Genomic DNA, 23,166 nt, shown 5'->3' with positions numbered 1-23,166 from the left:
AAGCCGAACTGGCCTTGCAGCATTAAAAAGTGAATGCAAAGATCAGAACTGTCCAATAAGCAGAGCACCCATCTTGCATCCTGCTGAGAGCACCCTCTTCTTCCATAGTGATGGTCTCTGTAATCAGAAAAATTGCTATGGACAGCTGCATGTCCCCACCGGTGAGTCCTGAAGTTGCCTGCTGTGCTCTCTATGGTACTAATTAGTAAATGATTGTAAAGGAAACCTGATATGGACTGAGGAGTACTTTATGAGCTACAGGGTAAATTTGTTACTACTGAATAATAGTAACATCTTGGCTTTGTTTGTTCATACCAAAAGTAATGTACATCTTTGTATATTTTTCTGAAACTCATCAAAAGAGCTTACAGTTCAGAGACTGACATGACAAGCTCTAATGAGGAAAATAGAGCTAAAAAAGCTTTGAAATATCAGAGTTCACACTGTGCTCAGCAGAGATTGACACAAGTCTAACATAGCGATATACATAATTAAGTATGTGTTTCCCCAACAAGTTGAAAAGGAATTTTAATAGTTTAAGAAGTCTCTAAAGCTGTCTGACCATCCTCAGCTTCCCATTTGATCTGGTGATTGGAGAACATAAGAAACTGTGAAGGAAAAGCTAACAGCCATTCCCAAGCTCAAGGTCCCCCCACTCCCTCTCCTTGTGATTTGATCTCAGTATGAATATTACTCATTTGATCTGCTGCTTCTGCAGTTTATCATTCAGGGCCTGGACCTCAGCTGAGTTTAAAATATTTAGAAAGAGACTGCCTACAGATGGTGGATAATTTAATGTGCAACAGCTTAACATAGTTGGTTTTCAGAGAGGCAGACCCTAGGATTTAAAATGATGTGGAAATATCAGAATAGAGCTCCCTTACTGAGAAAATGCCATTATTAAACATTTGTCAATAGATTCTCTTGCACAGAACACTGATGACAGTTCAAGCTGTCCTTAGATGGATTCTTATCCTCCTGGAGTTACACAGCAATGCGCAGTGTGACAAGACGTGCTTCAGCTGTAAAAATGTTTGTGATGCATAAATATCTTTTTAATGTTTTTGCCCTAAAGTGCGTTACACTGCGCAGAGACCCGTACTTTCTGGAGTGGTGGATTTGTTTTGTAGATGCTGTGTCTATTGTGGGATTTGAGATTCTTATATCACATTATTATTTTTTTTTTCTTCTGTGGTGTCTTTTGTGTGTAATTAAAAGTAATGACTTCTAATGAGTCCCTGACCTACTTCAACCCACTGGGAGGAAACTACTTCTCAAATTTAAACACTTTATATTATACGCATTCTTCCTTTGTTGCATCCTGTTCCACAAGGGCAGCGCAGCAGGTGACAAACTGAAATATGTTTTCTATAGCATGTCTGGTTAGACTTTAAGAAAACAAATTTTCTGGCTGGTGGGGACAGAATGCAATGCAATGGAGCTTTGGTATTTTTTCATCCCGTAATCTGATACTATGCAATTACATGCATTAACGAGAAGAAATTAGTTTCTCTTGGGTAATTCAATTTATTCAGAATACTGTAGTTGCTAGTCCATTTGACCACCAGAGGTAACCTCAGAAATAGGTGTGATAGATAATTACTGTGTTTGTAGTTGAGGAAAAAAAGAGAAAATCAGTAAAGAGGATTTCCAAGTTTGATTTTTACTCCGTATTTCCACTGGGCTAGCAATTGCATCTGCTTCTGTAATTTTTCACATACCAAACCAACATATGAGGGTTGCAAAAATAATTTTATTGGCAACAAACTGTGCTGCATTGATTCTCAGCTATGTCCTTTTCTCATAAAAAAATCAGTGCAGCTCATTGGAGATATATTCTGCTCAGGAATATGTCTTTGGAAGGTAACTGATGGCAACAGAAGTGAAGTAAAGCCAGTGAAAGAGTAATACGAAGTGAAAAGAAAGACTAAAATAATTTACCCATCCCAGCTCAGAAACATATAGACATGATAGATCACTTCTGTCCCTGTGTTTGAGGGAAAAAATAGCAATAGCTATGTTACTTTTTATCAGAAGGACCATATCTTTGCACAAAACCTATACGAACATATAGGCAACTTTCAAAAGATTTGAAACTACCCTATCATTAGCTCCTTGTCATTAAGTGTATGAATTGCAAGCACCCTTGACAGGAACTGCTGTGATATTTACTGCAAATAGAATGACTTGAAATAACTTAAATGGATTTAAAAACATTCCTGCCTTCTAAGTGAAATCAAGTAATGGCAGCTTTCATATTATACTTTTGTTCTTTTCCTTTCCAAAGCTTTTAAACTATACTAAACTTCTTTGAGCTAAATACATTTCAAATTGCATTCATCTAGGTGAAAAGCATAACTGTTTATTCTTGCTTTTGCTTTAGCTGATATGAACATATTTTTTTCGGGGGGAGTGTGGAAATCAGTGGTAATTCCTGAACTAGAGGTGTTGCTGGACACACGGTAAATACTGTGGTTGTGTTTCTTTAACATACATGGAGAACATCAAGTATATAAGTCGAAATAAATATAGTTTAGATTTACATGTGTTTAGAAATATAAATGAATACATATATGCATCTACTGGGAAAATATATTGTCACAGATTGCTTCTCCTCATGGTAAAATCCATGGATAGAGGCTGAATCAGAAAATGTCATATGATGAAATTTTTCCACAACATCAGGTCTAGCAGAGGTCGTTTGTAGCCGGTGGAGTTGGCAAGGTGTCACCCTGCTCAGCTGCTCTCAGCGTTGAACTTCACACATCTCCAGTGGCATTTCTGGGTCTTAATGTGTTGTATCTTCCCAGGATGATTTAATGTTGTTTTTTTCTGAAAGTGAGTGAAATTAGGTCCCTAATGATGGCATGGGTGACCTATCCAGTTTTTGTCATAGATGGAAAGGTGAAGACATCGCAGAAGGAAGTTGATTGTTAGCTGTGCACAGGTGTCTTAATCGTCATCAGTAGCCAAGATGAGTGGGATTGTGAGATTCAGTGGAAGACACGTAGCTGTTTACAGTATTGTTCTATCTAGTGTGTATAACAGTTGAATAAATCTCCCAGTGGGAGGTGAATAGTCAGTGGGGAGAAATGGCCAGTTTCAGGGTGCATTTCATCTCCTCCTACAGTTAGTAACAAAAAAGAAGATTTTTAATCTTGCTTGGTGTAGTGTGAGATATTATTAGGTCTCATCAAACTCTTTTGAATCTTGAATGTCTACCCTGAATGACTTTAGCATTACTGTACTGCAGGCTGACAAGTTTTTTAGAAGTGAAAGCAGGCTAAGGCGATGCTCTGGCTGATAGCAATTTACAAATGTGACTGATATAGCTGAAATATAGTGACCTCAGCCCTCATCCAGCAACCGTTCAACATCTAGGCCCTCAGCATTTATTTCACTTCTGTGAGTTTTTTGTACTCACAAAGAACTATTTATTGCTCTACAGAAGAGGGGATAAAAATCTTGAAAAGAAAAGGCTATTAATGATTGATGATAGACATTTAAAATTAAAAAAAAATCACCAAGTTGAAAATAGATTTCCACAGTCAAATTTTATTACAAGCACTTTTACTCCTTTTGCAAGCTTTATTAGTTGGTGGTAAAATGCTGGTTGATATTGACAATCACTAACCTAAAGTTTATTGACTTAAATTTGTTAGCTACAATTATTACTATTTTTAGTGTGCTTTTGCTAATATGCCTCAAAAAAATGACTGCTCAATGACGAGAGAATGGAAAAGGGAAATAAAATGCTAGTTGATATGTTAGTGATAGGGACTAAGAGTGCAGTGAAACTAGAAGATGTGAGTGATTTAAGCCCATTAAGCTGCGGGACTGTATAGCACAGTTACTGCTGTAACTAATAAACAGTAATGTCCGAAATTACTGGTGATTTCTTTCTCAAGTCTTTTTTCTTACGAGTTTAGCTCATTTCACTGTCTGCTACTCTGCTCCCAAATCGTGCTTTCAGCTGAAAGGCTGTATAAAGGAAGATGGCATTTGAAATGACCAGCTGATACTTTACACTGACAAATGCAGCATGCAAATGGATTTGAAAGCTCAATAAAAAAGGTTTCAGTGAACTTCTGTCCAAAACTTGGACAGCGTGTCATTGAAGAGAAGGCATACTAGGAGCTGCCTGCTGTGGTGAAGACACTTTACTGGAAGGGCAAGCCTACGCCACATAGTTTCCTCTACTGTCCTCAGTGCAACACCTGTTTTTGGGTTTGGATCCCAGCAGTGGACCCACCAAACAGATCCAGGGTAGTGCTTCCCTATGAACAGTCCTGGATTTGGGAGTGGTAGGTGGCTTTTATTGTCAGCGTACCAGGGACTGCGAGTGGCTTATTATTTGGCTGAAAGAAATGAAAAGTTACGTTAGCTGCCTTTGGCACATCTGGAGTTGTCCACACCTTCTCCATCAGTGAGTAGAAGTCTGTTCTGTAGTAATGCCTGGTGGATATCTCAGACAGGTGTTCTTCCCCCTTTGAAGTGCTGCCACAGTCACGCTTTGTGGACACTTAGTTCTGAAAGTAACTGCTCCATCTTCTCTAATCCTCTGGGAAGGGGAGATCTTTAAAGACAGACCTTAAATCAGCTAGGGAATGTATACAAAAAGATGCAGGAAAACCAGAGACTATTCTTGACTGGTGATTTTGTCTTGAATGTATCTTGAAAGATTAGCCGCTCTACTTTGTCATCAACAATTGTTTTAATGGTTTTTCGTGCGGTTTTTTTTTTTCCAAATTGTTTTATTTTTTTAAGCATGCAGAATCATTTTCCAGTGCCAGTGACTGGATAATAGAATGAGATGAAGCCACCACTGACTTAGATTGTAGGACTGAGCGATTGCTGGTAGTTTCAGCAGTAGGTCAGTATGCACCAGGATTAATACCAGTACGTAACTAAAACCGGATATAGTTGCAAAACAGCACACTATAACTGTTTGTTTTTAAACATTTAATAGATAGCCCAGGCTTTAAAAAAATAATTAAAATAAGGCTTCTGTGAATTCCTCTGTATAATAGTCTCACAGAGTTTAAGTCTGTCACCCACTATAAGTCAAGAGTTTATCAGCAGATTGTAGGTTAAAGGGAGGCAGGGGCAAAACCATATGGTAGGAAAGAACAGAAAAAAATATATCAATGAACATTCTAACATGAATGCTTTTAGCGATTGTGAGCGAATGTGACAGCTGTTGTGTGACAATCGATTCAAATGTGGTTATATAATCCATTGTTTTTTTCCTTTTTCCCCCCAAAGAAAAGGAAATACGCTATTAATAGTGCTATATAGCACTTAAATACTATGTAAATGTTACACATATTGTATTTATTTATTAAAATTTAGATTGAGAAATCTAGAATGAGAAATATAAAACTCCTTTACAGGTCTCTTTTAAAATGCGAATTTATGTCTCAAGGGGCCAGTGGAACTTAAAGTATAAATACAGTCTGTATTTAGGGAGTTTTAAAGACACATATTACTGAATTGATCGAGCATAACAGTTCCCTTGCTTAGGAAGCATTATGCTCTGTCTTGTAAAATGTACTTGGGGACATGTAAAATGGTTTATTAAACCTACAGTCCATAACTACAGTTGTTACATTTTTATGTATATATTTTTCATTCATGGATTATTGAACCACTAAATCCTAACAATTTGTCCTCATGCCAAACAATTTCTTTGAGTCTTGTTCTGAGTCTTTTCAGTAACTGTGTAACTGTTGGAACATACCCCAGATCCTTGAATTTTAAAGCTATTTTTCAGTGCCCCCCTGTGTACAAATGTACATTTAAAAGCAGGCAAGGAATGAAGTTTCTGTTTACTTTTGAGTAAAATGCTTTCACAGAAAGAAATCCATGAGATATTTCTGGGTGGGAGATCTGGAGTTTTGGGGAGAAAACTCTTGAATGTAAAGTGTTGTTTATAACCATGAAGAGTGTGTACAAAAACAAATAAGAAAAATAACTACATATTCCATTGGATGAAACATTTTTCTCAAAACTTCAGGACGGCCTGCTATTTAGAGAGTGTCTTTCTGCCTGCTTTTACATGGCAGATTATTCTTTCCTGCTAGTGAACAGTTGGCACAAGTTATAAAACAGTGGTGGTTGAAGCCTACTGGGTGTGCCCAATGATTTCAGGGTATTGGGCTTGGACTGTATTTACCTTCCATTTTCTTACATTGTTATTAGAAATAACTTCAAGGAAGAGGCTGAACTACAAAGAGCTGAGAAATAGGAAAGTAGCATCTCTTCGCTGCATTTTCCAAGGCCCCAGATAAGTGATATTCGCAGTACATAAAATATCTCTATTGATCTGAAATACCTCATTGCTGTGTTGAACGGATGACTCTCCTACAAACACATATCTAGGGTTTGTTATTCATCTCATGCCTGAAGAGAAACAGGAACTGAGAAAGTTAATGGGTATAACTCTGTGGTCTAGGCTTCAAGGTTTTCAGTGACAAAATAGCCATCTAAAAGATCTTTTACTGGTGTTGATTTTATGAAATAACTTTCATCAAGGCAACAACATCACAGTATTTGTGAAATGGCACACTGAGGAGGAAAATGGATAAAATCACAGAGGTTGTCTTTATTTTTTTCCATCTGGAAAAACGTGGCTGGTTTAGAGAGTAATAGAGCAAGTTTAGAAAAAGAATGACATTTGCTCTAAATGTGCCTAATTGTGTTATTACAGGCCAAAATCTCTTGTCTTTAGAGAGATAAAGATGCTTCAAACATTTTCTGAAAGAAAGGGAATTTATACAAAGCAAGTTTTGAAAGGACAATTTATCCTTTATTTTTACTCGGTGCAACTTTGTTCTGTTAGGAATACTGATTTCCATGAGAAATAACCTTTAGCTTGCTTTTTCAGCAATCCTCTCTTTCCTTTTTTTCTGTTCTCTTTGGTTGTTATTATTACAACATTTCAGATTATTTATTCTGAGGCATTCCCATGAGTAGAAAATTTCTTAAAGAAGAATATAGCCAAGATACAGAAGAGTTTAGTTTGTTTGCCTCTGACTGAGAAGTGATTTTGCCATCCCTTAAGCTATAAACTGTTTTTTCAGGCTATGAGAGTCTACGCTGTCATTGGAGGTATGGTTAATGACCAGACTCTTTGAATCCCTTATATTTGTCTCAGATCCCTTTTTTAGTTTGTACTGGTTAGGAAGCACTGTACAGGACCTAAGGGCTGCACTGAAACCTTCTACTGTAGTGTCTGACAGTGAGCATTTACCAGATCACCTGTTACCTGGGACTACTAAATTCAGCTCTCAACAGAATCAGTTTAGGAACTATTTTCAGATTGGTTTCTTGAAGACTATTTTATGTTTTGTAAAATGTGGATTAAGCACCTATTAATATTATAGATTACAAATGCAATGCAATATTTGAAGTATCATTCGTTTCAAGCTGGTGACTTTAATCAGTTTTACCATTTTAAATGAGAAAATCGTTCCCCTCTTGTTATCTTAAATGTTAATTAATCTGTCTTGCACCAAAATACTCATCAGAATAATTGAATATTGCTTACACACAGCTGATTCTGGACATTTCTAAACCATCTATTTAAGACAAGAATTAATAGAAAATAACCCTAGATATTTTTTTCCCTATGAAAATAGTAATTTATTTTAAAAAGATATTTCAGTTATTTAGTGGGGGTTTTTTTTTGGCTTTTTTCCTATGAAGAATATTGTGGTGGTTTCTACAAATATTACAATTCTTGTAACCCTTCTCCTGCTCTAGATGTGTACCATATACAGATAATTTTTTTGGGGAGGTGTTTTTTCATCAGATAGCTTTTGGTATTAAGTGCGTAGTTTCCATATTCTTAAATCATGCACAATACCATATTAAAACAGGAAAATGAAAAATCTATAACAAAGAAAGCTTGAAATATAGGAATAAAATGGGAAAGCACACATGCATGTACATGAATAAACAAAACAATCAAGTGGGAATAATCTACAGTTTACTTGTCAAATCTAAGTGTAGCATTTTTAAGAATCACAGTCATCACACTTGACCTTTTAAACTTCTGTAGTAATAGTAAGAGTTTCTTCTTTTTTTATTTTTCTTCTTTTTTTTCTTCACCTGTTGCTATCAGAGCCAAGATCAAAAAAGAAGTTGTTACACTTACATGTCAAGAATCATGACACCTGGAGAAAAGCAGAATGCATTATTTCTTTGTGAGAGCGTTACACAATAAGACTTGACTGACATTTTACAAAATCTGAGATGCTTTCTGATCAGTTGATTTAATTAAAACAAGATATTCATTTCTGTGCAATGCCTGTACATAATCTATTTTAAGACTTCCAAGCATACAAGTATATAGCGTCAAATAGTATTAGGTTGTCTTGAATGACTTGTTATTCTGTTTGCAGATACCTCAAGTCAGCTATGCATCTACAGCTCCAGAACTGAGCGATAACACCAGGTATGACTTCTTCTCTCGAGTGGTCCCACCGGACTCCTACCAAGCACAGGCCATGGTTGACATTGTGACGGCTCTTGGGTGGAACTACGTCTCGACACTGGCTTCCGAAGGCAACTATGGAGAGAGTGGTGTGGAGGCGTTTACCCAGATCTCCAGAGAAATTGGTGAGTGTATGTTTATCAGGTTTTGTATTTATAGCTGCCAGGTTACACAGAGCATCGCTGAGCTCCGCCTAGGTCTATGCAGAGTGATCAGAACACCTGCAGGTGTGTTACCTGGACTCAGGTGGAGTGGGTTATGGAATGTTTTGCTGCTCGCACCTCTGCCAAGGTGACAGTTCTGGCAGTAATATAAGAAATGCTCCTGGTAGGTCTCTTGCCCCTTTTGCAAAGGGGGAGCTCCTTGATCAGATAGGGGCAAAAAGCAACCACTGGCTGGACTGCCGCCAGATTTGAGGAGATTCAATTGATTTAGTTTAGGAAAATCACAGTCCAATGAGACCTAATTTTCCATGTTCCAGTACTGATAAATCTAGGGTTTTAATGTTGAAGAATTTGAAAAACAACAAAAAAAATCTGTGAAGTACAAAGACATACCCTTGTTGTTTTTCCTTCAGGATGAAATGGATATAAATATGGGCATTATTACAGGAAGGATAAGTCCCTTTGATCTTCCCCCCCAATTCCATAGTTATTTCTGGCCTGAAAAAATGGCTATTTCTCAGGAGTAGTAGGTTTTGGACACCAAGGAATAACATGATGAGTAGCAGGTACTTTGAAAGAGGGCAGAATTGGTCTTTCATTAAGTACAGTGTTATATGACACAAAATAATACCTTTTCAAAAAAAATTTAAAAAATTGCAGACAGCCTTCCTGTCCTTCCTCAGAAAGCCTGGATTAATCTACTGGATTTGACTTTCAGGGCATGTACATATGAACTCTGGTTCCTTCAAGTCAGCTTGAGTGAGAAAATATAACAATATCTTCCATTTTCGATAACCGCACATAAATGTAGAGATCATCTCAATCATACAGGAAGCTGCATGTGTGTCTCAGGTACTTACGGTTGAACCATAAAGGTTGCCGATTACTCACAACAATTTCGCAGTAAGAAAAAACTGCAACAATTCATACCAGGGAACCAGTGTGTGTATGATATGCTCGATCAGTTAACTAATAAACATTGTGTTTCTAGCTTCTAATCAATGCCGTCAGATCCTAGATGTCTTCATGGGAGAGCCAAGGCTGACTAGAATACAGTGGTTTGATCTGGAGTTAGCAAAGGAAAGGATAATTCTTCCACATTTCTATCTTAAAGAGGCACCTTATCTATTGTGTCAAATACAGCAGTGAATAGATTGGCTGCCCTAGATGTTCACTGAGAAGTTCACGGGCTCAGAATCACTTTTTCTTAAAATCATCTGCAGCCCAGCTAGTTCTGCTGAGTTTTGAAAGTAAACAATTAAAATGAAGTGCTCAGGACTTTTTTTAACATTTCCCATTTCCAGAAATACGAGAGTTCTTCAGATGGGTGCAAGAACAATAACTGTGATTTCATTATAATCATAATGACTTGAGTTTGTGTCAACTGGATCTTGATTGATCCTAGAATAAAAAAAGACCATTGTCATTTGATAAACAATTAATATTAATAGGATTAATTAAGCAAATATTATTAATATGATTGTGAATCCAAAGCAACTAAAATCATGAGTGGCTGTCTTAAACATTACCAGATCTGTGTAATACGAAAAAACATTAAAAATGGTGGTTTGTGTGTTTTTTTGTGGTTTCTTTTTTTTTTCATTTTTCCCCCTTATGACTTATGTTCTCTACTAGAGCACTTGATTTTGGTAACCTCTGTGCTCATAGCAACTTACCAACTATTATGAGTACCAGGGACTTGAATAGTTTTGAAGAAGAAAGCAGAGGAGAGGCAGAACAGACAAGTAAATTTTAATTCCTAGAAAAATGTTGAAATAAATAATCAGGTAAATCATATGTAACCACAGGGACATGATCAATAACCAGTGCAGAATTGTCAAGAACAAATAGTATCAAACCCATCTTATAATTTTCTTTGACAGGATAACAGCTTTATAGCTGGAGAAGAAGCACTTGATGTCATGTCTCCTGAATTTAGTAGTGTTATCTCAACTGTCGCATATAATATTCTCCTGAGCAAATTTAGGAATTGTGATCTAGGTGAAAATATCATAGGCTGGATGCAGACCTATTTAGAAAACTTTACTCAGGCAGTAATTAGCATTGGTTTCTGTTTAAAAAGAAGAATGTGTTGTGTGGTATTTGGCAGGTCTTTATGCTGGATCTGGTACTAGCCAATATTTTCATGTTTAGTCCAGGTAGACTTGGAATGAAGGATATGCTTGTAAAATCTGGAGGTGACTTCAAGCTGGGAAGGACTAGGAGTGTACTGGAAGAGACTCTAAGAGTTCAAAACTGAAGATATGGTCTGAAAAATAGTGTGTAATTTAAAAGACAAATGCAAGGCATTGTGCTTCAGCAAGAAGAATCTATACTATGAGGAATAGAGAGAGACTGGTCAGAAAATGCCATCTCAAAAAATGATCTGAGCTTTATAGTAAATTATAACCTGCCTATATTCCTCATGTTTCACTGGAACACACAGACAGGCATACCATCTGTACAACAATTTGAGTAATCCTCCAATTTCCCCGGCAGTTGTGAAACCTCATTTTGACTCAGTACAGGTTATTGACCCTCACTTTCACAAAAGATGAGAGGCTCTGCAAACAAGAACAAAGGACAATCACAAATCTTGAAAAGGTGGTCTGAGGAGCAACTGAGCAAGGTTGTTGGTTAGCCTGAAGAAGAGTTGGCTGAGAAGGGAAGGTGATGGAAAAATAATGTTTTCAAACAGAAAAAGGTAGAGGACCACTTGTTCATCCAGATACAGTGTGTGTGAACAGGAGTAATGGAATTAATCTGTAGCATGATTCTGTTTGGATTTGGAGAAAGCCACTTTCAAAGTCTAGACATTAAAGCATTAGACCAGCTTGCCTGAGGACATTTTGGAGTCTCTGTTGCTGAGGATCTGGGAGAATGCATTAGACAAACACCTGCCCAAGGATTATATAAGTGTACTTAGTTTTCCCTTGGGGCTGGGAGGTGGATTGGATGATTCCTTAATGTCCCTTCCAGCCTGATTCTGTTATTTATTGTCCTCAGACTTTTCACCTGAACCACAGGGCTGGAAACACTTTTCAAATGTAAAGTTCCAATAGCATCTAATTATGAGGTCTGAGACTATAGAGTCTAGGTAGCTTTATAAAAATCATCACGTAGTGTAAGACTGCACACAAAGCAGCAAAACTTCCCAAGTCTGTGTTAGCAAACTCTGTGTTAGGAGAACTTAATCAGGACACAGCTCTCCCTGTGCTGCTGGCATACAAATCCATTCGACAGCTCAACTGCTTTCTCAGTGCTTTGCATCCTCTTTAAGAGAAGTAATGAACAACTGGAAACAAAAATGAATGTGAAGATAAGCATAATGGGAAGCAATAAATTTGAGGAAAGGATGTGAAAGAAATTGCTTTATGCATTTCTGAAAAACGTTCAGTGCCTGAGAGGACATGTGAGATAGCAGTTTTGAAAATATAAAATCTTGTTTGTTTTTTTGTTTGTTTGTTTGTTTTAAGTTTTCTGCAGGCAGTTAAGAATTAAGAAGGGACAGGGTTTTAAATGTTTTAAAAAAAGATTATTTTCATGTACTTGGAATTTCAGGTACTTATTTGTCATGAGCTTGACACTTGGCCTATAATTTCCAGTTTGATTTGCCCTCTGTTAAACTTCTATTTCTTGATCAGTAACAGAAGAAGAAAGGAAGGAACAGGCTCCCAAATGAAATGTGGAATACTGAAAAGGTCAAAGTGGTGCCACCCTGACATGTCGCAGAATATCTTACATATCAAAACCTACTTTCATTTTAATGACAAAGATTCTGTCTGGGATAAAGCACAGCTGGAAATTAAATATTTTACATGACAATGATTGTAAGGAGAATAGGGAATGGTACTTATTCCAACGCATTCTTCCATGCATTGTTGTCTGAAGACAATGATTATATTTACAGTATTTTCTGCTCCCATTTCAAAGTTAATCAATGATACCATTATAATCTTCTTGGCATTGTGATCAAATGATTTTGGTACATTGGCCAAAGGAATGAATTAATACAAAATGATAATGCGTAAGAGTTTAAGCATTAAACTGAGAGAAACTTGACTCATAGAGAAAATAGGGGAAAAGAAAGAAGCACATTTTACCAAGTCCTTATTAAACTGTTTGCTGAAAATTGTTCCCGTATTTACTTTGCTGTTAATGATGTTTGACAAAATAAATGTTGGAAAGTCTCTAATCAGGGTTTCTTTTAATGGTTCATTCCCCCCGCTATTAAATACCAAATGAATTTACCATCAGAGAGAAGACCATGGGATCCTTTTCGCTTTTTTACAGACATTTGGTTCAGAACAACCTCTTTGGTGTCAGAATACTTGCTCAGCTAGTGGAATGTTTGTACTGGACAATGTAACACATGCACAAATAGTGTACGAAATGCTACGCGTCAGGTTTTATCCTCACTAGTGGTCAGCGAAAAATTGACAGAAGCGCTGATGGATACTGGCAGTGAAATGCTTATGAAACTATCAGAAGAGGAGGTAAAAACGGTAAAGGCAGGGAACTTTAGCTGATCATTAAGAATAGGTGAGGAACTGTGGCATTGCTGGCCCCTTTTTGCTTGTCAATCAGTTCTGTATGTCTTACCAGAGGCGTAAAGAAGATAGCAAAGCGGATTTGGCACCAGATCTTTGACTGAGCCAAAATGACACAGCTTTGTAGCAGCTTTACCCCAGAAGAGAATGGTGTCCTTTGTATCAGTGTGTACTCTTAAATGCCAGGAACAGGGGTCTGTAGTTTTACCTACTCCCTTTACCCTGGTATGTTGAAGTCAATAGCATTTTTCTGAGAGGAGACCACAGTTACTTTATGATCCTTCGTAATATTTTACCTTTACAGTCACCTTGATAACTGTATACGTAGTTGTAATGAATACATATACTGAATGAATGCTACAATAGCTTTATTTAAATTGTTTCAGACTTCAACATAGCCAGCAGTGTTTTTCTTACATAGAGAACAGTCTGTGACATTTCTTTAACATAGTTCTTAGGTTATCTTTGTATCTTGTCAGTTTTTTGGTGTGTCTACAGTTGTGCATTGTAGCTTTGCTTTTCTCCAAATTATTGAATTACTTCTTACCTTTTATATCGTATGGACTTCTGAAGCTTTCAGTGGATAAATTGAAAGTTTAGTGGGAAGTGGTGAGGGAGGATTGAGCAGGAAAATAAAATTTAAGGGTGTGTAACCTTTCCTCTCCACTTAGACTATTCATTGGCAATTTAGAAATAAGTAAGATGGATTGCTGTTAAGATTAATTCACATTTCCTGCAGTAATCTTTGTATGTCTTTGACATAAAGCTAAAGCTTTTTATGTCTCTTTAAGTAAGCTGGTGAATAGATTTCTTTTTTTGTTGTTCCCTCCAAGATGTGATTTAATAGAAGATTAAAAAATCTTCCAGCATGAAGACTGAAGAAATACAATACATGAAATGTAACCTTTTTCCCCAGAGAGATTTCTGCTTAAAAGACTGGTTTCAAGCTTAACAAATTAATTTTCACAACTAATAATATTCTAGCATACCCTCACAAAGGGGAAACAGTTTAATTCAATTTTAAGTTTTACTTTTATATTTATGCAGCTGAACTCTATTGATAACTCTGTATTTCAAGATGCTAGATCTAATTAATAATAACACTATGTAATTGGCTAAAGGAGCGTCAAAGTAATGTTTGAAAAATTACAAAATCAGGTGGTAGGTGTGTTAATATTGCAAAAGCTTGAAAATTATTCCAGCATTTTTTAATATTTGTACCAAGTAATACCTGATAAAGAACAGTGTAATATATAGGGTTTTATAATGAAGGACCATTTTAATTTCTCTCAGTGGTGCTAATCAATATGACATTCTTCAGCTTTAATTTCGTGTTTTTTTCTCTGTAATCTTAAGGAGGTGTCTTTGAGCAGTAAGCATACAGTGGTACTTTCCTGGTACACTCTCTGACCCTCCAGTGCTTGCTGGAAGGGGGACTTTATCTCTAATAGCTCTTGAGGGGTTTCTTCTTCAGTGAATTAGTTGAAGTACTTTTTAAACCTCCTGTAGAAAGCTCACTAGCTACAAAGGAAGGGGAAAAAAGAAAGGCAGAAAGCTTCTGTAGAACTGCATTTTGTACCTGCCCCAAAGCGGCAAATTCAAATAATAGTATCTCTCACAGGGGTGCTTTTAAGGTGCTATGACAAAAAATGCCAGAAACAGTTACAAAGAAGTCAAAGTAATTTACAGACAATATAATTTTTTCATGGGTTGTCTAAGCAATGTTGTCATATGTTTGAAACCACCATTATATTTCAGTTTTTCTGGAGTGAACTAAGTAGCTATGAGAGTTGGTAAAGGAGGTCCCAAGGAGGCTTTATTCTGGAGCTAGGGATAGATACCATCCCTATGCTACAAAGAATGTGCTTGTACACTAAACGCTTGGTCCCCTACTTGTACAAATTATTTGCATTCTACAGGAGACAATTTGCAAATTAATTCTTGAAAGCAGTCCTGTGCAAGAAACAGGGGCTTTTCTATGCACTTGAAATGGAAACAAATAAAACTGAGAAAAATGAAACTGAGACAAGTAAAGTACTCAGAGCAAGGACAAGTGTTTCCAAAGTGATGCCTAGAAATTTCAGAAAACTCTGAAAAATGTATGTTGGAAGCTCATTATAATGTTGAGGACCTCTGCACCTTTATGTGTATATTCCAATATTTAACTTACTCCTGTAAGTACTATAGAAGTAATGTGACTATATGACTTTTTTCTTTTACATCATATGAACACCAGATATTTGCACTGATTGTGAGCACAAATTCAAAGAATGTTAAAAAAACAGGAAGCAAAGTTTTATTTCAGCAGTGCTGTTAGTGCAATGGCTTGTCTGTAGAACATTTTAACTTAGTCATGATATCTAGTTCAAGATTTTCAAATGTAAAAATACAAACAAAATTATTGATTTGTTCATGCTAATTTTAAGAAAGCAATCTTATTAGATTAAAATAATACTTTTGTTGAAATATAGTGTGTGGTGGTCTTAATGACTATACATTTTCAAGAAGTGGTTTTGCAAATATGGAACTTTCTGTAGCAGTGGTTGAGGATTACAAGTTTCAGCGTCTATCAACCGAAGTCAGTATAAGGGAAATATTTCAAATAAGATGCAAGGTGTGCAGTTTAATATTAGATGTGAATAAGCCTTTAAAGAATACTAAGGGATACTGGTGTATTTATTTGAGGTTTAAAGCAATAAATCAATAAGATAAATCTTTCTAAATGGAAGTTCACTACAAAACATTGGGCCACATTTAGAAATCACTGCTTAAACTGTAGTCAATACAGTCATATCAATCAGGCTAATCAGACCTCTGTGATTATAAGGGTGCTTTCTGGACATATAAACTGTTATCAGAATTTCTTCAGTAAAAGTTAGGATAAATACACAGGTATTAATATACTGTCAGATCTTTACAAAGACAGAAATGAAATATCTTAATTTCTGCAGTTCTGTGTATTAGTATGTATTACTGTAGAGCCTGTAGTTTCTCTTAGATTCTGTGACTCTCTTTTGCTAGGAGTCCCAGAGCAAATAATTCACACATGCTGAAAAAACTCCTATGAAAGCAAACTTCAGAAATGTCTGGATCAAACTGTAGCCATTCTAGTTGTTTATGACTGAATTTCAAAAAATCCCATCATCAGGAAGTGGATTTTAACAGAGTTAATCCCAGTGGATATTCTTGTTTTAACTGAAAGCATTTGTAAAGGTGATACTAGAAGAGAAGGCATCAAAGACATGCAATACGATTTGCTGTCTGAATAAAGCTGCCCGTGTTTGATTTTTGCATTACAATTTTGCTGTGGTGCAAGACAGAGGACAATTATGGGAAATACTTTGACAGCTTATTTTCCATGGTGTTTGTGCTGAACTTGTTTAAAAAGAATATAAATCTGTCAATAATAAGTCCCGGAAACTTCACAGATTTTGCAGTTAGTGATTTTTTTTTTTTGTCCTCCTTTATCAAGAACTGACTAAAAACTGCTTTTATGAACTTCTGTTATTGTTACTTCTGCAGAAAGCTTGTTTTCACACAGGATTCATCATGGCACCTTTTGTATTGCAGTGGTGGGAATGACTGTTGCGAGTCCAGCTCAAATCAGTGATCAAATATGTGGACCATGACATATCCTTGGTCAGAGTCTGTGTGAATGAACTTTGCCAACATAGCATTTAATGGTTTTGCTTTCCCAGCATGTGCAGATTTTTCTAAGGAGAGCCTGTACTTACGGGAACCATCCAGGCGAAGTGACAGGAAGAAGCATGGTGACGTGGGCTTGGACTGTATTTAAACATTCGTTTTTGTTAACACATTTAAGGGTTCACAGTATTTGAATTGTAATCCTGGTTGTGCTTCAGTGGTCTCGTGTCAGTAGTCTCATTCACGTTAAGAAGTTGCACCTGGTAAAGAGAAGGTCCTACCCCTTGAGTTTGCTCAGAAAAATGCATTTTCCTGCCTGTGTGTCTTTCTGTCTTCAAGTAGTTGCTGGTAGTTGTAAATGCTTAGCATTTTTGCAGCTTTACTTTCTACCCAGAGACTGTAGGTCTTAAAAATCACATGAGAAATATTTCTTGATTGAATATTAGCAGTATGCTCTTAGTATCAGCGCCTTCATGATCTGTGTCTGCAGTTTAAACAACGGCGCACTGGAACAGTCCAAGTGAATGAGACGCTGCTGGTCAGTATCTTGTCTTTGTTGGTGTCCTCAATTACTTGGAAGAGAAAGATACTAAAATCTAACTTGACAGTCACTGGCAGATTTACCTATCCATACAGTGTTCTGTAATCCCAGGTATTTAGTGGCTGGTGCTGAGATTTCCCAAAGCCTGAAAATTTATAAACATTATGATTTCTTCTTGTTACCATTTTAACCTCACTCCTTGAGTGTCCTCTTGTTTTGGTACGCAAGAGAATCCAGTCAACCGCCTTCGTAGAGTGCGTTTTTACTTATTTTAACTCTGTGCTAGAATGTATGAATTAATTGCAGTTTAATAGCTTTGTTGTCAGATTCTGGATCCTTTATTTCATCTTTATCTCTGTTAAGCTGTGTTGCCATGTCTGAAGACTCGAAGTAAAGCCTTACCATTGATGTATGTAGTGTCGTTGTAATCTCATTTTTATTCTCAGCTCCATTCTGTATACATCCTGACAAATCGTCAGCTTTTTCTGTGCTTTTTCAGCTTTTTTTTTTTTCAGCTGCTGTGTATCAAGCAAATTATTTCCAAAAGCTATCTGTTCTGACACTCAAGGTTTATTAACAAATGGCTGCAACTGATTAGAACTCAATGATGTGTGTGAACAATTCCAGGTATTCCTGCCAGTGTGCACTCCCTTGCATTTGTCAATAGTCAATATTTTTCTATGATGTACTTGTTTATTTAGCTTTGTGAATACTTTGCATCCTCTCTCTGCTCTTGTTGATTTAAAATAATTTTATACCATCTTCAAATTTTCTCATCTTTCTGCTCAATAGTCTCCTGCTCCCTTTTTGAAGAGTATTGTATTATGCAAGTGAAGCCCTAGTAGCCAGTTCTAGAGTACACGTTTATTAGCCTTTTCCAGTGCTGGATTTTGTCTGTTTCTTTCTGTTAGTTGTTTTTGATCCTTAGGGGTCCTTTCCCTCTCCCCACCCTGCAATTTCTGCCTATTGATCCCAAGTTCCTGAAGTCTTTCTTCTAAAAACTCTGTTATGAACTTTAATATGCTACATGCAAGGCTGATGATATATCTGCTTTGGTACTAATTACTGTTACTTTCTATATAAGTACTAACAATAACAGAATGCAGAGAGAGTTGATCTTACCTGAGAAATCTATCTTGCAGGACTATATGGCCCTCCTGAATGCATTTATTCTTCAAGGTGGTTTAAACTTGTACATCTCCCTATTAAGCAGGATCACACTATCTGTTAATGAACCAATAGTGCTGGTAGTTTGAGGGTGAAGGTTAGTAACTTTCAAAATGTTCTAAGTTGAATTCTTGTTATCATGAAGCCACTGACTCAGTCGTATTGAAAGCCCATGTAACAGGGAACTACTTCCAAGTGTTAGATTAGCCCTGAATGAAACTTGAAATTTCTGTTTTTTTAGAACTTTTCACAACTGATAATTTCCCTATGAATTGAGACAGGGAAATTGCATTACATTTTTTGTGCAAACTTCTTCTTCATTGCAGTTCAGCTGAAGCACATTTTGTTCAGATTTCAGTATAACGTCATTTTGACAAAACTATAAAATGAAACAGAAAATTAATTTTTTGTCTGATTTCTTTGAATTATGTCTTCTGATATTAAAAAGAAAAAAATGAACAAATAAAATTAAAACTGTTTGTTTTCAAGATTTTCATCAATTTTGGCTAAATGGTAATATCCATCAGAAAAAAATAAACATAATGCTTAATGCTACCCAAGTATCAGCTCTTCTTCCTTTCTTTGGCCAAATTCTGTTTTGAGAACAAGTGATAAATAGTCTATGTACATGATATATGGTCTGCTTTCCCAGTCAGTTCTACCTAGATCTAGGAAGCTGTTAAAGCAGACAGTGTTTTGGTTTTTTTCTCTGAAGAGAAAGCAAAGCAAGAAAATCACTATTCATCATTCTGTATGTTTTCACAACATATGTGACTTTATGCACATTATGTTATGTACTGTGCTGTGACATATATGACTATATCCTCAGTAGTAGGATATATACATAGTCAAGTCTCCCCAATCTGTTATAGCTTCACACTAGTTTTTTTAAGACTGAAAAAAATTATTAGGACTTGCCAAACTTAACATTATGATTGGCTTTCTGGAGTTTTTTTGGGAACATCCAAGAGATGACAAAAAGGATGGTATAAATAAAACCAAACCCAAACCATGGCCTACTAAAGAGATGCCCACTATCTTCTTCCTTTACATTATGACAATGTTCTGGGCCTTATCAGTAGGATTTTCACTTCTCTTTTTATTTCTATATGGCTTTCCCTACTTGTTCTAATCTCTCCCACCTCCTCACCAATACAGAAATATTCGGGGCCTATATGAGAAACAACAGTTTGCAGTTGTCACTGACTGCTATTTTTAATATCCTCTGCTAATACAAGACACTTGAGCTTTGCTCATCTGCACGATGTAGAAGAGTTGAATGAGTCGAATCTTACAGTGCTGACAATATTCTTGCAAGATTACAAACTAAGAATGTCTGACTGGAAATGTCAAAGTGACATTCTTGTCTTCATTTTATTTATTTTCTTTCTTGTGTTGAAGGGCAGGGGGCCATATTGAGCACTGAGTCACAGCAAGCATGCATTCGTTGTTAAACTTGCAGTGAGGTAGCTTAGAAGTAACAGCTTGCAGTGAGGTAGCTTAGAAGTAACAGCTCTTTCTTGGATGCTGGCATGAATCTGAATACGTTCAGACTGGGGTAACCCTTTTAGTCAGCTACATGTCATGCCTTCAGTTCTGCTACCTAATGAACTGCTCACAGAGCTCCAAAGAATTCTGTTCAAAGAATAGAATATTTCAAAGTATTACTATTACTCATTCCAGAAAAAATCAGGCATATGTGTGTGCTTCACTAATAGTTGGAAAGACTCCTACCTTGAATTCTTTTCTGTTAGAAATGCATGACTTTTATGCAAATTACAAGCTGTGATACCACCACTATAAATGAGAATGGCAGAAATATGCATCTTGTGAAACCTTACAGATTATAAAAAAGATAATTTTTTTGCTCTTACTAGAAAAGAAACTGTTCCTTGGGTCAAAGTCCTCTCAAGGATTTTCTGTGATGGAAATAGTGTTGCTTGTTCCTCTGCTTTTTAGCATTTTTTCAATATAGAATGATTAGTGGCTTTTCGTCACTTCTTAGAAGAAACTGAAATAGAACTAATTGTTTCAAATGCTGAAATTCTAACAAAAATGCCTGTCCCTTTCTTTAACATTGTTAATTAAAGCAGGATATTTTGACTTGGGCATTAACCAAGAGAATGAGTTACAGAAGAATACCCTTGAGTAGCAGAGGTGTCGTGCAGAGAAATCCCTGTGTGCTGCTGTGGCTGCATGCATCCAGAAAACTTCCCCCCATGTATGTATTGAGCATACTATGGCAATAGTGTACAGAAATGTAAAATACCCTTCACAGGCCTTCATAAGTCAGCTTCTCCTTGGCTCTCTTGCCAAAATGCTGTGATTGGTCATAGAAGGAGGAACAAAACTCAAAAACCTTGCAAACAAAAGAACAAGGCAGTTGTAGATTGTCTCCAGATTGAGAACGGAGTCCGTTGAAGTGCATGCACATATGGAATTTGCAGATGTCGGGGCGGGGGGGAGGGGATATGAAAAACAAAACTGTCCCAACACCTCAAAGATTCCTGAAAACATGTATGCTGGTAAGGTTCAATTGCAATTAAATGATCAATGACATTCGCAGGATGTCATTAATCCCATGGATGTAAATGCTCTCCAAGTTAAGAACAACCGCAGCTGTTTTCAGGAGTAGCAAGGCAAGCTCTGCTTTCTTTCAAAAATGAGAACAAAAAGTCCTAACCAAATTCGCAGCAAAGTTTTTTATTTTTGTAGGCATTCCCATCTTCCCCTTTAATTCTCTTGCTTTGTCTGGGCTGGGGATGTGTCTTTCTGTTTCTCTTCTGCACAGGCTACTCATTTTAAAACAGCATGCACATCTCAGAACATCTGAGAGAGTCTCTAACCTTTGAGAGAATTACATCTCGTTAAACTTCACCAGTGCTACCTGGGATGCCGATAAACCCATAGAAAGGCCCTAGAAAGATGAGAAGGAATGGTATTGTGCTGCAGGAAATAAACAACTGCCATTTTGTGAAAGTTTAGGCTGAAGTTTGGCATGAGCACCATGAAAGCCTGCTTTCATTGTAGAATGAGAGGCTGTACAACTCAGCAGAGACTGCCCAGGTCTTCTGTGCCATCCTTGTTCCACATAGTAACTTTCTAAAATTTCCCATGGATGACAGGAATAAAGCACAAATCCGTAAAGCAGAGACCCCACTCATTACTATATTCAGATACTAGCCAGAAGAGGGCACGGTCTAGCAGGTGTGTTGTAATATATTTTGCTAGCATATTGGATTTGCTGTAAAATGCATTACAACATTTACTAAGGCCAGTAAATTGAGTGATACGATTATAAGTATTTTATCCAACATGTTAATGCACTTAATGAAGTGCAGATAATCACACTGCTCAATTTATAAGAATTGTCAAACCTCATAATTGCTTCCATTATATTGTAGTATTTTATGGATTAAATCCTTTCAGAGCTTATTCAGGAGGTAGAACTATTATTTAATTTCAGTTAAATTATTTTAATTTGTTAATGTTTTTAATTTTTTCACAGAATCATTTGTTTTGCAAAGTACAATGTCCCTTTCATGGAACTGAGATGATGAGGCAACCTGAAGATATTCTTTCTGTGGCTAAACATATGCAAAACATGTGATTTTTTTGTTCTTTTTCCTTCAGTGAAGTGCGAAGAATTTGGTTTAAAAATAAAACAGTAACCTACAGAATGGTACTGATGGCACAAATATTTACAGACTTAGTTATGGACTTCTTATTGACATTCATGGGCATTTAGAAATTCAATCCCTTCATTGTTTTGATATTTTAGTTAATGAGATGTACATGAGTTAACAACAATGTCTGTAGAGAGGCTGTAAAAGTCATGGGACTCTGAAGATGATTTTCTTCCCATGTGGACTTTGGTAGAGTCCGAGAACAGTGGGGGGGAGAAGGATTTCAAGTGATGGCGAGTGTTCAATCCAGATGTAGAATGACTTCCCAACTAGGGAGTAATGGTAATGGCCGGTTTTCCACAGTAATGTTCATGAAATTATAAGGTTCATTAACTAAGGTCAGTTTAACTGAGTTGTCTTAGCTGTCTTTGTTTTGCTGTGATAAACAATTGCAAAGGAGACAGTTGTCTGTTAGAAGGACATTTGGACGTGTTCGGGAAATCTGTTAGTAGTGGGAGAGCATCCATTCCCATATGTGCACTTGCCACAGGCATCACAAGCTTGTGACAAGCCCCTCTGGGCTACCTGCACTTCAGGTGCCTCTCAGGAGGAGTGGTGAAAGGCATTCAAGGACTTCTCTGGCAAGTAGAGAGCTGCCTTCTGTTTTCTTCTAAATAACTCTTTTTGCTCATTTGTTATTTCAGTTGTTATTCAGGCATAGAGAAACTCCTGCAAGAGAGAGATGATGTACAGGCTTTAAATGTAAAATACATTGTGTCCAAAAGCTTTTTTTTTTCCTAGTCCAATTACAGACTCTACACAGAAGAAAACAGGGAAAATGAGAAATGAAGAAGGGGTAGAAAGAACATAAAGAAAGGGGAAACAAAGTGGATTTCTTCTGTTATCTATTATCGGCCTTTATTAAGCTGAATATAATGTAAACTAAAGTACTTAACAAAACCTAGTTACGTTTTCT

The 23,166-nt window shown here is 36.7% G+C and overlaps 1 protein-coding gene across 9 annotated transcripts in view; it reads left to right on the top strand.

The window, feature by feature from the left end:
• Nucleotides 1-23,166, top strand: part of GRM8 (glutamate metabotropic receptor 8) — a 393,783-nt gene that overhangs the window by 77,131 nt on the left and 293,486 nt on the right. For all 9 annotated transcript variants that reach the window (XM_075428851.1, XM_075428850.1, XM_075428849.1 and 6 more), the window contains one exon: nucleotides 8,406-8,622. In XM_075428851.1, the coding sequence (XP_075284966.1) occupies nucleotides 8,406-8,622 (217 nt within the window). The remainder of the gene's footprint in view (nucleotides 1-8,405; nucleotides 8,623-23,166) is intronic.

This window comes from Opisthocomus hoazin, chromosome 8 (assembly GCF_030867145.1).
Source record: "Opisthocomus hoazin isolate bOpiHoa1 chromosome 8, bOpiHoa1.hap1, whole genome shotgun sequence".
NCBI lineage: Eukaryota > Metazoa > Chordata > Aves > Opisthocomiformes > Opisthocomidae > Opisthocomus > Opisthocomus hoazin.
Note: the sequence above shows the minus strand (reverse complement) of the source record. Positions and strands in the feature narration are given on the sequence as shown.